Source organism: Pelobates fuscus, chromosome 8, assembly GCF_036172605.1.
Source record: "Pelobates fuscus isolate aPelFus1 chromosome 8, aPelFus1.pri, whole genome shotgun sequence".
NCBI classification, from domain to species: Eukaryota; Metazoa; Chordata; class Amphibia; order Anura; family Pelobatidae; genus Pelobates; species Pelobates fuscus.
In genome coordinates, this window is record NC_086324.1 from 40,239,028 (window position 1) to 40,252,812 (window position 13,785).

At 47.8% G+C, this 13,785-nt stretch overlaps 1 protein-coding gene across 1 annotated transcript in view; it reads left to right on the top strand.

The window, feature by feature from the left end:
- The first annotated feature begins 232 nt into the window (after window positions 1–232).
- GORASP2 (golgi reassembly stacking protein 2) overlaps window positions 233–13,785 on the top strand; it is a 29,834-nt gene continuing 16,281 nt past the window's right edge. The window contains exons 1-2 of the mRNA XM_063429717.1: window positions 233–432; window positions 12,989–13,069. Of these exons, the coding sequence (XP_063285787.1) occupies window positions 370–432; window positions 12,989–13,069 (144 nt within the window). The 5' untranslated portion in view covers window positions 233–369. The remainder of the gene's footprint in view (window positions 433–12,988; window positions 13,070–13,785) is intronic.

Here is a 13,785-nt window from a genome sequence, read left to right on the forward strand (position 1 = left end):
TCATGTGTTTTAGTTTTTTTGTTTTTTTTATATACTTTTTTTTATTGGGAATGTCAAGTAATCAGAAGTACCCTCCCCCCCCCCCCCCCCCCTTCCCACTTAGCACACACACGTTGCTATCCACATACACACACTCAGTACATACACTGCTACCAACATACACACACTGATGATCCCATTCCTGCAGTTCAGCGAGGCCCCGCCAGAGGCCGCTGTCGCGAAATGACGTCGTGTCCCGGGAACTCCCAGCATGCTCCTGGAATGTCAGTTTGCCACGTAACGAGCTGCGCTTGGTTGCCTTGTCACAGGTAGCTGACACCGGGAGCGGCCCGAGCTGTCTGTCCTCACCGCCGACACCCCGGGCGAGACATGGGGGGCTCGCAGAGCGTGGAGATTCCGGGAGGAGGCACGGAGGGATATCATGTGCTGCGGGTATGTGTGTGCAAGGCCCGAACCGGGTAACAAAGCCAGCCAGGGGCTCCCCCTCAATCCAGCCAGCCAGCGGCTCCCCCTCAAGCCAGCCAGCCAGCCAGCCAGCGGCTCCCCCCTCAATCCAGCCAGCCAGGGGCTCCCCCTCAATCCAGCCAGCCAGGGGCTCCCCCTCAATCCAGCCAGCCAGGGGCTCCCCCTCAATCCAGCCAGCCAGGGGCTCCCCCTCAATCCAGCCAGCCAGGGGCTCCCCCTCAATCCAGCCAGCCAGGGGCTCCCCCTCAATCCAGCCAGCCAGGGGCTCCCCCTCAATCCAGCCAGCCAGGGGCTCCCCCTCAAGCCAGCCAGCCAGCCAGGGGCTCCCCCTCAATCCAGCCAGCCAGGGGCTCCCCCTCAATCCAGCCAGCCAGGGGCTCCCCCTCAATCCAGCCAGCCAGGGGCTCCCCCTCAATCCATCCAGCCAGGGGCTCCCCCTCAATCCATCCAGCCAGGGGCTCCCCCTCAATCCAGCCAGCCAGGGGCTCCCCCTCAATCCAGCCAGCCAGGGGCTCCCCCTCAATCCAGCCAGCCAGGGGCTCCCCCTCAGTCCATCCAGCCAGGGGCTCCCCCTCAATCCAGCCAGCCAGGGGCTCCCCCTCAATCCAGCCAGCCAGGGGCTCCCCCTCAATCCAGCCAGCCAGGGGCTCCCCCTCAATCCAGCCAGCCAGCCAGGGGCTCCCCCTCAATCCAGCCAGCCAGCCAGGGGCTCCCCCTCAATCCAGCCAGCCAGCCAGGGGCTCCCCCTCAATCCAGCCAGCCAGCCAGGGGCTCCCCCTCAATCCAGCCAGCCAGCCAGGGGCTCCCCCTCAAGCCAGCCAGCCAGCCAGGGGCTCCCCCTCAATCCAGCCAGCCAGCCAGGGGCTCCCCCTCCAGCCAGCCAGCCAGGGGCTCCCCCTCAATCCAGCCAGCCAGCCAGGGGCTCCCCCTCAATCCAGCCAGCCAGCCAGGGGCTCCCCCTCAATCCAGCCAGCCAGCCAGGGGCTCCCCCTCAATCCAGCCAGCCAGGGGCTCCCCCTCAAACCAGCCAGCCAGCCAGGGGCTCCCCCTCAAACCAGCCAGCCAGCCAGGGGCTCCCCCTCAAACCAGCCAGCCAGCCAGGGGCTCCCCCTCAAACCAGCCAGCCAGCCAGGGGCTCCCCCTCAAACCAGCCAGCCAGCCAGGGGCTCCCCCTCAAACCAGCCAGCCAGCCAGGGGCTCCCCCTCAAACCAGCCAGCCAGCCAGGGGCTCCCCCTCAAACCAGCCAGCCAGCCAGGGGCTCCCCCTCAAACCAGCCAGCCAGCCAGGGGCTCCCCCTCAAACCAGCCAGCCAGCCAGGGGCTCCCCCTCAAACCAGCCAGCCAGCCAGGGGCTCCCCCTCAAACCAGCCAGCCAGCCAGGGGCTCCCCCTCAAACCAGCCAGCCAGCCAGGGGCTCCCCCTCAAACCAGCCAGCCAGCCAGGGGCTCCCCCTCAAACCAGCCAGCCAGCCAGGGGCTCCCCCTCAAACCAGCCAGCCAGCCAGCCAGGGGCTCCCCCTCAAACCAGCCAGCCAGCCAGCCAGGGGCTCCCCCTCAAACCAGCCAGCCAGCCAGGGGCTCCCCCTCAAACCAGCCAGCCAGCCAGCCAGGGGCTCCCCCTCAAACCAGCCAGCCAGCCAGGGGCTCCCCCTCAAACCAGCCAGCCAGCCAGGGGCTCCCCCTCAAACCAGCCAGCCAGCCAGGGGCTCCCCCTCAAACCAGCCAGCCAGCCAGGGGCTCCCCCTCAAACCAGCCAGCCAGCCAGGGGCTCCCCCTCAAACCAGCCAGCCAGCCAGGGGCTCCCCCTCAAACCAGCCAGCCAGCCAGGGGCTCCCCCTCAAACCAGCCAGCCAGCCAGGGGCTCCCCCTCAAACCAGCCAGCCAGGGGCTCCCCCTCAAACCAGCCAGCCAGCCAGGGGCTCCCCCTCAAACCAGCCAGCCAGCCAGGGGCTCCCCCTCAAACCAGCCAGCCAGCCAGGGGCTCCCCCTCAAACCAGCCAGCCAGCCAGGGGCTCCCCCTCAAACCAGCCAGCCAGCCAGGGGCTCCCCCTCAAACCAGCCAGCCAGCCAGGGGCTCCCCCTCAAACCAGCCAGCCAGCCAGGGGCTCCCCCTCAAACCAGCCAGCCAGCCAGGGGCTCCCCCTCAAACCAGCCAGCCAGCCAGCCAGGGGCTCCCCCTCAAACCAGCCAGCCAGCCAGCCAGGGGCTCCCCCTCAAGCCAGCCAGCCAGCCAGCCAGGGGCTCCCCCTCAAACCAGCCAGCCAGCCAGCCAGGGGCTCCCCCTCAAACCAGCCAGCCAGCCAGCCAGGGGCTCCCCCTCAAACCAGCCAGCCAGCCAGCCAGGGGCTCCCCCTCAAACCAGCCAGCCAGCCAGCCAGGGGCTCCCCCTCAAACCAGCCAGCCAGCCAGCCAGGGGCTCCCCCTCAAACCAGCCAGCCAGCCAGCCAGGGGCTCCCCCTCAAACCAGCCAGCCAGCCAGCCAGGGGCTCCCCCTCAAACCAGCCAGCCAGCCAGCCAGGGGCTCCCCCTCAAACCAGCCAGCCAGCCAGCCAGGGGCTCCCCCTCAAACCAGCCAGCCAGCCAGCCAGGGGCTCCCCCTCAAACCAGCCAGCCAGCCAGCCAGGGGCTCCCCCTCAAACCAGCCAGCCAGCCAGCCAGGGGCTCCCCCTCAAACCAGCCAGCCAGCCAGCCAGGGGCTCCCCCTCAAACCAGCCAGCCAGCCAGCCAGGGGCTCCCCCTCAAACCAGCCAGCCAGCCAGCCAGGGGCTCCCCCTCAAACCAGCCAGCCAGCCAGCCAGGGGCTCCCCCTCAAACCAGCCAGCCAGCCAGCCAGGGGCTCCCCCTCAAACCAGCCAGCCAGCCAGCCAGGGGCTCCCCCTCAAACCAGCCAGCCAGCCAGCCAGGGGCTCCCCCTCAAACCAGCCAGCCAGCCAGCCAGGGGCTCCCCCTCAAACCAGCCAGCCAGCCAGCCAGGGGCTCCCCCTCAAACCAGCCAGCCAGCCAGCCAGGGGCTCCCCCTCAAACCAGCCAGCCAGCCAGCCAGGGGCTCCCCCTCAAACCAGCCAGCCAGCCAGCCAGGGGCTCCCCCTCAAACCAGCCAGCCAGCCAGCCAGGGGCTCCCCCTCAAACCAGCCAGCCAGCCAGCCAGGGGCTCCCCCTCAAACCAGCCAGCCAGCCAGCCAGGGGCTCCCCCTCAAACCAGCCAGCCAGCCAGGGGCTCCCCCTCAAACCAGCCAGCCAGCCAGCCAGGGGCTCCCCCTCAAACCAGCCAGCCAGCCAGCCAGGGGCTCCCCCTCAAACCAGCCAGCCAGCCAGCCAGGGGCTCCCCCTCAAACCAGCCAGCCAGCCAGGGGCTCCCCCTCAAACCAGCCAGCCAGCCAGGGGCTCCCCCTCAAACCAGCCAGCCAGCCAGGGGCTCCCCCTCAAACCAGCCAGCCAGCCAGGGGCTCCCCCTCAAACCAGCCAGCCAGCCAGGGGCTCCCCCTCAAACCAGCCAGCCAGCCAGGGGCTCCCTGCGGTAGGACCTCTGGCTGACCCGCCATTACAAATCCAGGGATACCCAGCTACATCCCAGGCTGTCTGAGCATTATGGGGACTGCAGTCCATCTACACCAGCAGCAGTCCAGCAGGTCTCTAAAAATTCCCTGTTACACTATAGTTTGCTATGGATGTCTTCCAGTATTAAAGCCATAAAATTAGAAGTATTTAATGTTTTTAATTTTTATTCTACAGCTATTAAAGGCCTGTTATTATAGCTTTACACCATTTATAAAATATGTATCCAGTGCCCTCAACAGTGCTGTTTTAACCAGACATTGTCATGCACCCAAATTATGCTCTTGTGATTAGTGTGACATCCCATTCTTCAGTAAAATCAGCAAAATGAGACATTCATCAATTAAAATAGACAGACAAGTCTGCATTGGACTTTTTACATTCTAAATGGGCCTCTCCTTTTCATTGGGAAAGGTTTTGCTGCTATAAGGAATAATATATCGTGAACAATATGTATGGTGCCAGGATGATAATATGCCTGTTCTTAACATTGGAAATGGCTTGGGGATCAAATTTCTTATACCGGACAGGATTTTACAGGTTTAAACAATACATTTGTACTTTAGGGTTAAGTCAACCTGTACATTTGATAAAGTAATGGAGATATAGGGATTATCTCAAAAAAGATTAACAAAGTATGTATAAAGCACACAGACTGTGTCACTGTCTCTGTAGAAACATTTGTATCATGTAGAGCAGTGGTAGTCAACCTTTTACTACCTACCGTCCACTAATGCATCTTTTTGGTTGAAAACATTTCCTTACCGCCCACCAGTTTTCGCGCAAGTGCAGAATATTTTTTTAGAAAGGAGGGTGTTTATAAAAATAAATGTACGTATATTTATCTTTATTTCTACTTAATACATGTTTATAATGTTTTTAACTTTATAAAGTTTAATGAGAAAACAATAAAGTAAATCGAAATTACCTTTAATGAGATATTTGAGGTTGATGCTGCAAGACTAAATATTTGATATCTGGTTCGATTTCCGTAAGGAACAAACTAAGGTCTCCTCTTTCGGTGATATTCAGACGACTTCTCTGTTTGTGCATAATATGATTTCTCATCTGTGCCTCAATTCCCCTCCCCACCTTTTTTCCCCCCCTTTTAAATTTTTTTTTTTTAACCTTCCTTATAGCAATGCCCAGTAGGAAGGCTGAGCTAGGTCTCCCACTTACTATTACTTACCACTATAACAGACAGACAGACACACACACACACAAGATACATACAAAAAGACACACACATAAGACACATACACACATACATACGACACACATACATACAAAGATACATACACACATACTAAGACACACACACACACATACATAATAAGACACACATACACATACAAACACAAAATATTTTAGTCACCCTCCTGTTTCCTACCTTTTAGGTGCAGGAGGGTGATTTTCCCTGGGGTCCAGTGGTGACTCAGGTGGATGGGAGTCAGAGTTCCAACTCTGACTCCCTCCTCCTTCCTCCCGCGTGTTCTGTGTGTTAGCTGGGAGGAGTGACGTGCAGTCACTTCCTCCCAGCTCTGTGATGTAATCAAAGGGGGCCCGGTCGCGCTGTTAAAGCGCCCAGTGCTGACCGGGCCCCCTTACAATCCACATCCATCGGGTGGCCCTGACAGCATGGGCCACCCGATGGACCCCTCCATAAGCGGCCCCGGCGGTTTGCCGCGTGGGCCGGAGCCGCAAGTGGTGATGGCGGTACCCAGTCGCAGGGGTACCGCCGGCTCGCGCCTGCCTGCCCAAGCTCTCAAAATTAGAAAATCTCCACCGCCCACCTGGAATCCTGAAATGCCCACTAGTGGGCAGTAGGGACCAGGTTGACGACCCATGATGTAGAGTAAGAATTACGATGATGTACATATGTAGCATCCCCCACCCCACCCTCCCAAAGCATGCTCTATAAAATGACCATGGTGTGTATGTTGTCCTATTTGGTTTTTAATACCTTTAGGTTTAAGAGTTGGGAAAATCCTAATCAGTCTTGACACATTATTCCAGAAACCATAACAAATTACACAAGATGAGTAAATATGTATGAATGAAAATATTTGTAAGATTTAGGAAGGATATTTTTGTGATTGGATTCAGCATAGTACCAAACATTAGTCTGTATCTTAAGCACAGTAACAAACAGTAGCGTGTTCATTGTATAACAGGATGTATTTTAATCATGCCAGCTTGGTTTTTGAAATCTTACCGACCCTGGAAAAAATAAATATATTATTATTTAGAAGATGTGAGGCATGCATGATTAACTCTCAAGTCAATGCTGAGTTGTCCTAGAGAGCTGAATATTTATGTGGTCTTGGCTTCAAACATGCGGTAAAAACAGCAGTGGATTTTGTAGATTTGGGGTTTAGTAAGAAATCTGGGTGAATTATGCACAAATCTCTGAATGAAACAGTTTAAAGGAACACGGCAAGCATGTGGTGGTTTTGGTCCTGAGAGTGTCCCCTTAAAATAAACATGTCACGTAGTAAAACTTTAAGGAACACTTTGAGCACCAGAGTTACTACAGCCCACTGTAATTGTTATGGTACTAGAAATGTTCTGGCTTCCTTTAAGTAGGCACACTATTTGAGACAAATTTGACAATTTACCTAGGAACATCCAATCACAGCTTTTCCTGGAGCTAAAAGCTCCTGCCAGGAGTTTCTGTTCGCTCACCTGATTTATACCGTTTGACAGGAGGGCACCAGGGCACTCCTAGCACCATAATTACTACATTGGGTTGGAGTGTTCCTTTAAGTTCTTTAGATTACATTTTGGCTTTAAAGGAACATTCTAATGCTTGGCAAATCTACATACATTGCACTTGAGGTGCCTTTGCATAGCACACAAGTTTTCCAGAGCCAAACAGGCTAGGAAATCTATGGGTCTCCCTGGAGCTGGACTATCATGGATTCCAGTGAGACTTTTTCAGATATTTGTTAGTGCCAGCCGAGCGGTGATTGCAGTAGTTGGTAATGGACAATCCTCAATTTACTCATTGCAGCACTTGGAGAACGTGATTTCAGATCACTGTCTCCAAGCGCATGTGGAGGGGAAACCGCACGAGAATTGATTCCACTCAATGTCCACTGTTTCTGTTTGCACTTGTGTGGGCTAGTTATATTCGTGATACATGTGATTTTGGTTGCCTGGAACTCGTTGTTTTCCCTAGCCACAACTCTCCTGGCTGTGACTGACACAGCCTCCTTGAAAGAAAGGTTTACTTCAGAAGTTCTTACATCAGGTTTAGTTGAAGTTTAATCACACATAGGAAGCCACTTTTAGCTGTAGCAGGTGATTATCAGAGCAGGAGTTCTAAATTGAATACACTGTACAATAAAGGAAGCTTTAAAAAAAAAAAAAAGTACACTTTTTTCAGGAAGTGTGTAGGGAGACTGAGAGTCACAGCCATTGGAGGTGTGACTAGGGCTGCATAAACAAAGATATTTAGCTTCTAAATGGTAGAGAATTAAGCAGTGAGACTGCAGCAACATTATCTATACACCTAGGCTGCTCAAGCTAAACTTGTTTGTGTGTAAGTGTTATCTAAAGCTATTGGCACTCTTATGCTGTTGAATAGGATATTTTAATTTCATTACTGTATTAAGTACATTTGATCAATAATGGCGAACTTCTTGTCCGTGCCACCATGCACATAATTAAATGAAAGCTATTAGACCATTCCCTAACTGAGACACATCACAAGAGGAAGCTTATACTTCATCCTACCTCACCAAGAAACTTTATCATGCATTTATAAATCCCCACTTAGGCTTAAAGACTCCTTCACAGTATCCAGAAGGTCAAATGAAATAGTTACACCTAGAATACTGTTAATTGAGCTGCAGATAAGACAGCAGCCACAGTGCAACTGCTATCAACCTTTGCATCTGTTTCTGATCTGATGAATTGTGTTGCTGGCAAGTGCACTATAAAGGAACACAATAGGGTCAGGAACACAAACTTGTATTCCTGACTCTATAGTGTTAAAACCACTCTGGCTTTCCCTCCCCCCCCCCTGCCCAATATAGTAAAATGTTACTTTTATTCAAGTATGCTGGTTCTTGCTCTGTCCCTGATCTGCCTCCTTGGCTGACATTATTAGAAGTGATAAACTCAGCCAATCACAATGCTTTCCCATATGAAAGCATTGAATTTGGTCTGGGTGCCAGGTCCAGCTAGGATTAACCCTTTCTTCTATAAACATGGCAGTTTCAGAGAAACTGCCATGTTTCTTAATAGGGTTAATCCAGCCTCTAGTGCTAGAGGCGCTTCTCACTGTGATTTTCACAGTGAGAAGACGCCAGCGTCCATAGGAAAGCATTGAGAATGCTTTCCTATGGACTGGCCACGCATGCGCATTCAGCCGATGACGAGGAGGAGGAGAGTCCCCCGCCCGGCGCTGGAAAAAGAGGTAAATTTAACCCCTTCCACTCCCTAGAGCCTGGCGGGAGGGGGACCATGAAGGGGGGGGGCACCCTCAGGGCACTATAGTGCCAGGAAAACGAGTGTGTTTTCCCGGCACTATAGTGGTCCTTTAAGCTGTAGTTGTTCTGGTGACTATAGTGTCCCTTTAACCCCTGGAGGGTAGGAGACTGGAGGAGATATCATTATGCTCCGCTCCCTTGGGAACATTGGGATTGGTTCAGCTACTTTCCTGGCTTGGTGAGAGCTTGCTGAAGAAGCTGCAAACCCAGACTTCTTTGAAAATTTGATTTAATTGTTTTGTTTATATATTTATTTGTATATTTCTTTATATATTATCTATACAGTGAATTAAAAATGGGGGGTCAAATGCATCTTTGAATGTCTCTTTAACATCTGGTGCGTCAAGGGTTTGTCATCTCAGATCTAGATCATTATTGTCTCATTCAAGATCTGCAGATTTGACATGGCCCTCAAAAGTTTTTTGTATATCTTTATTACTAACCTTGTGTATTCCGTTTAATACGAATTGAACTTCACCTGAATTTTGGTCATCAGAAGGTGGTCCAAATTCTGTAAAGCATAAGTGCCATATGATGGAAAAAAAACATCACAAACAATGGCTGAATAGGTTTCTTTGCTTTGTAATTCAGTATTTTGTCAGCAATGAAATAAAAGATGTAAAAATAAGAAAGAAATAAGCCATAAATCTGCAATACTGAACACTTAAAATATGCAACCAAATGCTAAAAAGTAACCACACTAGCAAAATTGCGAATATTGACTGAATTTGAATGGTAAAAGATCATTCTATTTAGATTACCCAGTTCTGGCTAGAATTAATTTTATTAAAAGGCTGCGAGAATTAGCCTATATTTGTACTGCAATATATAAATACTATGTATATATTTTGCAATACAATGATATGCTCATATTTGGAATCAAAATGTTTCCGTTAAGTACAAGCCTAGAGGTTCTGTATTATAATGTTATTAGTAAACAGCTGTCCTATCATCCACATCTCCTCTCTGACAGTCCTGAGTGATATGCTACCCTGTGCTTTAAAATGTTGAAAAACTACAATTTAACAACCATTACCTTCCTACTACACCTTTAACAGTGTTATCTCGGCATATTTATAGTGTGGTAGGCTTCAGTCTTTGTTTCTATGTTTCACACGCTATACTGGCTGGTTTAACAACATCCCGTGAGAAAAGGAGTGGTTTAACATAACTTGCCATCCTAGTAATAAACCTATCAATAACAGGTCAATCCGTATGTGTCTTGCAATTTAACTAATATAATGTGTCATACTGATACATACCAATATCCAGGTACATTGAGAATGGTGTATAAAAGAATTGCTTTATCTAGGCTTATTATGTCATTAAAGTAACACAGCCACATAAGCAATTTGTTGGAAATGTGGTTTTAAATGGATTTAAGTATTTTATCAAAGCAAGCTAGAACATGTTTTGGTAAATTTAGTGAATTTTAAAGGGACATGGTAATAAGATATGACCCCCCAAAATTAAAACAAAAAAAGGAAAATAATTACCTTTACAATTCCAGAAGGTGCAGTGCTTGCACAGCAAGTGTCAGTAGCTGATAAGACCCCACTTTCTGATCTACAGATTATTTTAGTTCCTTATGCTCTGCATAGGTTTATGGATAAGTAGTTTTTTTTCCCCCCAGTAGCAGATCCACACATCACATATGGATGTTATTAACCTATTCAAAGTCCAGTTCATTGCTTTGTGCAAGTATCTTCCAAGTAGCCGAACGCACACGCACACAGCCACTCCACACCATAATCTTTGCAATAATGCAAAGTTCTGTTGGTGTTTTAGAGTGACCCTTTCACTGTATATAAGAATTATTGAAAGCGTGCATTTTATACACCAGGCATAGACAACCTTCGGCACTCCAGATGTTTTAGGACTACACTTCCCATGATGCTTTGCCAGCAATTATGGGTGTAAGAGCATTATGGGGGATGACGTTTACAACATCTGGAGTGCCGATGGTTGCTTTTCCCTGTTATAGACCATGGGAAACTATATAACATTATTCCTGTGTGCCTCTTGTGGTCCCTTGCCATGATTTTGATTTCAATCAGAATCCACTTTAATTTCAGCTGTCAGTTTTATATTTTCTATATATATCATTCTCTAATTGCCTGTTGTGTTTGAAAACTAAAATCCAGAATTTTATTGAAAACTCACTTCCCAAGATGTGTACAGGCATCTGAAATTCTCAGTGTGTTTGTCCAAATAAAAGCCATCTTAAGTGATTTGTCTATTTTAAAGGGACACTAAAGTCACCCAGACCACTTTATGTCAATACATTTTCATTCTCCAACAGCTAGTGGAGAGTGGAAAATTAAACCATGCTGTACACTATATTGTTTTCTGTAAGAAGTGTAATCAGATGGATTCCAAGAATACATTTTAAACCCTTAATGCCGTTAGGGTGTACTATCCCGCCCCGCATTTAGTGAGCCTAAACGCCGTTAGGGCGGCATAGTACGCCCTACCGATCTTGCGCTCCCCAGCCTCAATTTACTTACCTGTGCCGGCTTCCTTCTCGGCCCTCCAAGGCTATGTGATCGCGACGGACGGCGCAAATCACATGACCGCAAAGCAGTTATGAGATTGCCTGCAGGGGGAAGTCCCCCCGGTGTCTGAAATTAAAACTAAAGTTAAACTCACACATTCAGACAATATATTATACATGTATAATAAGTTAATTAAAACACCTGATTAACATATTATACATATAATATATTTCTTACTGTATTTTGGTATTAATACTAAAATACACTTAGAATTAAATTATATATGTATAATATGCTAATCAGGTGTTTTAATTAACTTATATTATACATATATTACAAAATATACATTAAAAAAGTATTTATAATTTATCTTCTATATTTAATTAATTAATTTTTATTAATATTATTCAAGGGACCTGCCTGACAACCCAGGCAGAAAGTCCATTTAATTTACAAGCCCTATAACTTTCTTAGTAACTTTGTGACTAAGTGGCTACTACAAAAGACTGGACTAACCTAATTTTGAAAACCCTGGGTTGTCTACTTTTGTGAATGGTATGCCATGATGGGGGTAATTCATATTCCTTGGCTGCCATATGGTCTCAAAGGCAACATAGGCTCGGCAAACTGAAATGGGATAGCCCTATATTTGTCCCTGTAGCCTTCCAAAACCTCTATATAGGGGGTACAGTTGTACTCGTAAAAAATCGCTGAACACAAATACGAGTAAAACTTAAAATGACAATGATATCATCAGTGAAAGGGCATTTTTGTTTGTGAAAAATGCAAACAAACAAACAGATCTGAACGCTAATTTTGGCCTGGGTTTGTGACTGAGTGGATACTAAAAAAAGACTGGACATATCCCATTTTGAATACCCTGGGTTGTCTACTTAGGTTATGGTGCCATGGCATACCATTTGCCAATCTGGCAAATTTGAATGTGTAAAACATTAAATGGGCAAGCCCTATATTTGATCCTGTAACTTTCCAAATCTCCATAAAACCTTTACCTGCAGGGTACTTTTTTAGACCTCACTGAACACAAATAGGAGTGAGTGTTTTATAGCAGTAAAATGTATAACGACGATGATATAATCAATGAAAGTGCAGTCTTTGTGTGGGAAAAAATGCAAAAAAATAATATGAACGCTAACTTTGGCCAGCTTTGAATGCGCATGCGCGGCAAGAGCCGCGCGCGCATTTAAACAGGCCATTGGAAAGCATTTCTCAATGCTTTCCTATGGACATCAGCATCTTCTCACTGTGATTTTCACAGTGAGAAGCGTCGAAGCGCCTCTAGAGGCTGGATTAACCCTATTGTAATAATAGCAATTTCTCTGAAACTGATATGTTTAAAGCGGCAGGGTTAACACTAGGTGGACCTGGCACCCACACCACCTCATTGAGCTGAAGTGGTCTGGGTGCCTATAGTGGTCCTTTAAGTTATGTTTTATATATAAATATTTAATATGAAATGAAAGCCCTGTTTCTCCTGAACAAAATTATATATAATATGTGTGGGTGTATTTAATATCAGAGTTGAATTATGGTTGAACAGACATATAGCGCAAATTCCAGGCTTTGTTTACGTTTTGTTTTGATCACAACTTGTACAACTGATTCCGTCCTTAAGGGGTTAAATGTAGCGGAAAGCTATAGAAAAAGACAAAAGAAAACTGCAGCTGTGTTTATTAAAATCATTATGTGGCATGTCAATTGTCATACAGGCCTTGAATCATGCTTTGTGCTGTTATTCAAATGTAATTTACATGGATATTGTGTAAAAAATGTAATATTGTAATCAGCTGCTGCTTTATTTTTCAGTCAGAGTTATTGTGAATAGATCTTTGTACACATTCAGTCTGTGAGCTGATTGGGGAAAATTCATGGATGCCCACCATTCTGTTAAAACAAGCTATGAACGGATTGGATTGCAATGCCTTTCTAACATGTATTTTCTGATTATTTTTACAAGGTGCAAGAAAATTCTCCTGGACACAAGGCTGGGCTGGAACAGTTCTTTGACTTTATTGTTTCAATCAATGGGTTAAGATTGGTATGTAATCAGAAAATTATATTTATTGTATTTATGTTAGACTGATATGCAGAGCAGGTCTCTTTGGGGCTATTTTGTCTTCAAAAATGAATTTTGTTATATACTAGGATTTGATTTTTTTTATATTAAAGGAACACTATAGGGTCAGGCACACAAATGTGTATACCTGACCCTATAGTGTTAAACTAACCATTTAGTGCCCCTGGCAAACCTTATTTTCCTTAAAGCTAGTAAAAACTCTCATTATTTCCAGCCCCGTGCGGGTCTGCTGGTGCTGGCTCCGCCACCCGGTCCGCCTCCTTGGCTAACATCATCAGAATTGATGATCACAGCCAATCCAATGTTTTCCTGTAGGAAAGCATTGGGTTAGCTGAGATGGTTAATTCTGATAATCTTCTCCAAGGAGGCGGGCCGGGGCAGAGCCAAATGCTGTCGTGGCCTATCTACTCATATCAATGCATCTCTATGGGGAAAAGTTTAGCGTCTCAATGCAGAGCTTGGAGACGCTGAACGTCAGTGCTGTACACTTTGAGTGGCCACTGGAAGTGTCCCTCGCTTTTACTATTATGTAAACACTCACTTTTCCCTTAGGCTTAGAAATGGGTTTTAAAAGTTGTGTGTAACTTTGTTATATCATCCCAACCATACATATCCCTTCAAATATGTTTTCCCCCAGCTGTCCATATCATCTACAGTCATGTTGTGTCTTCCCATGT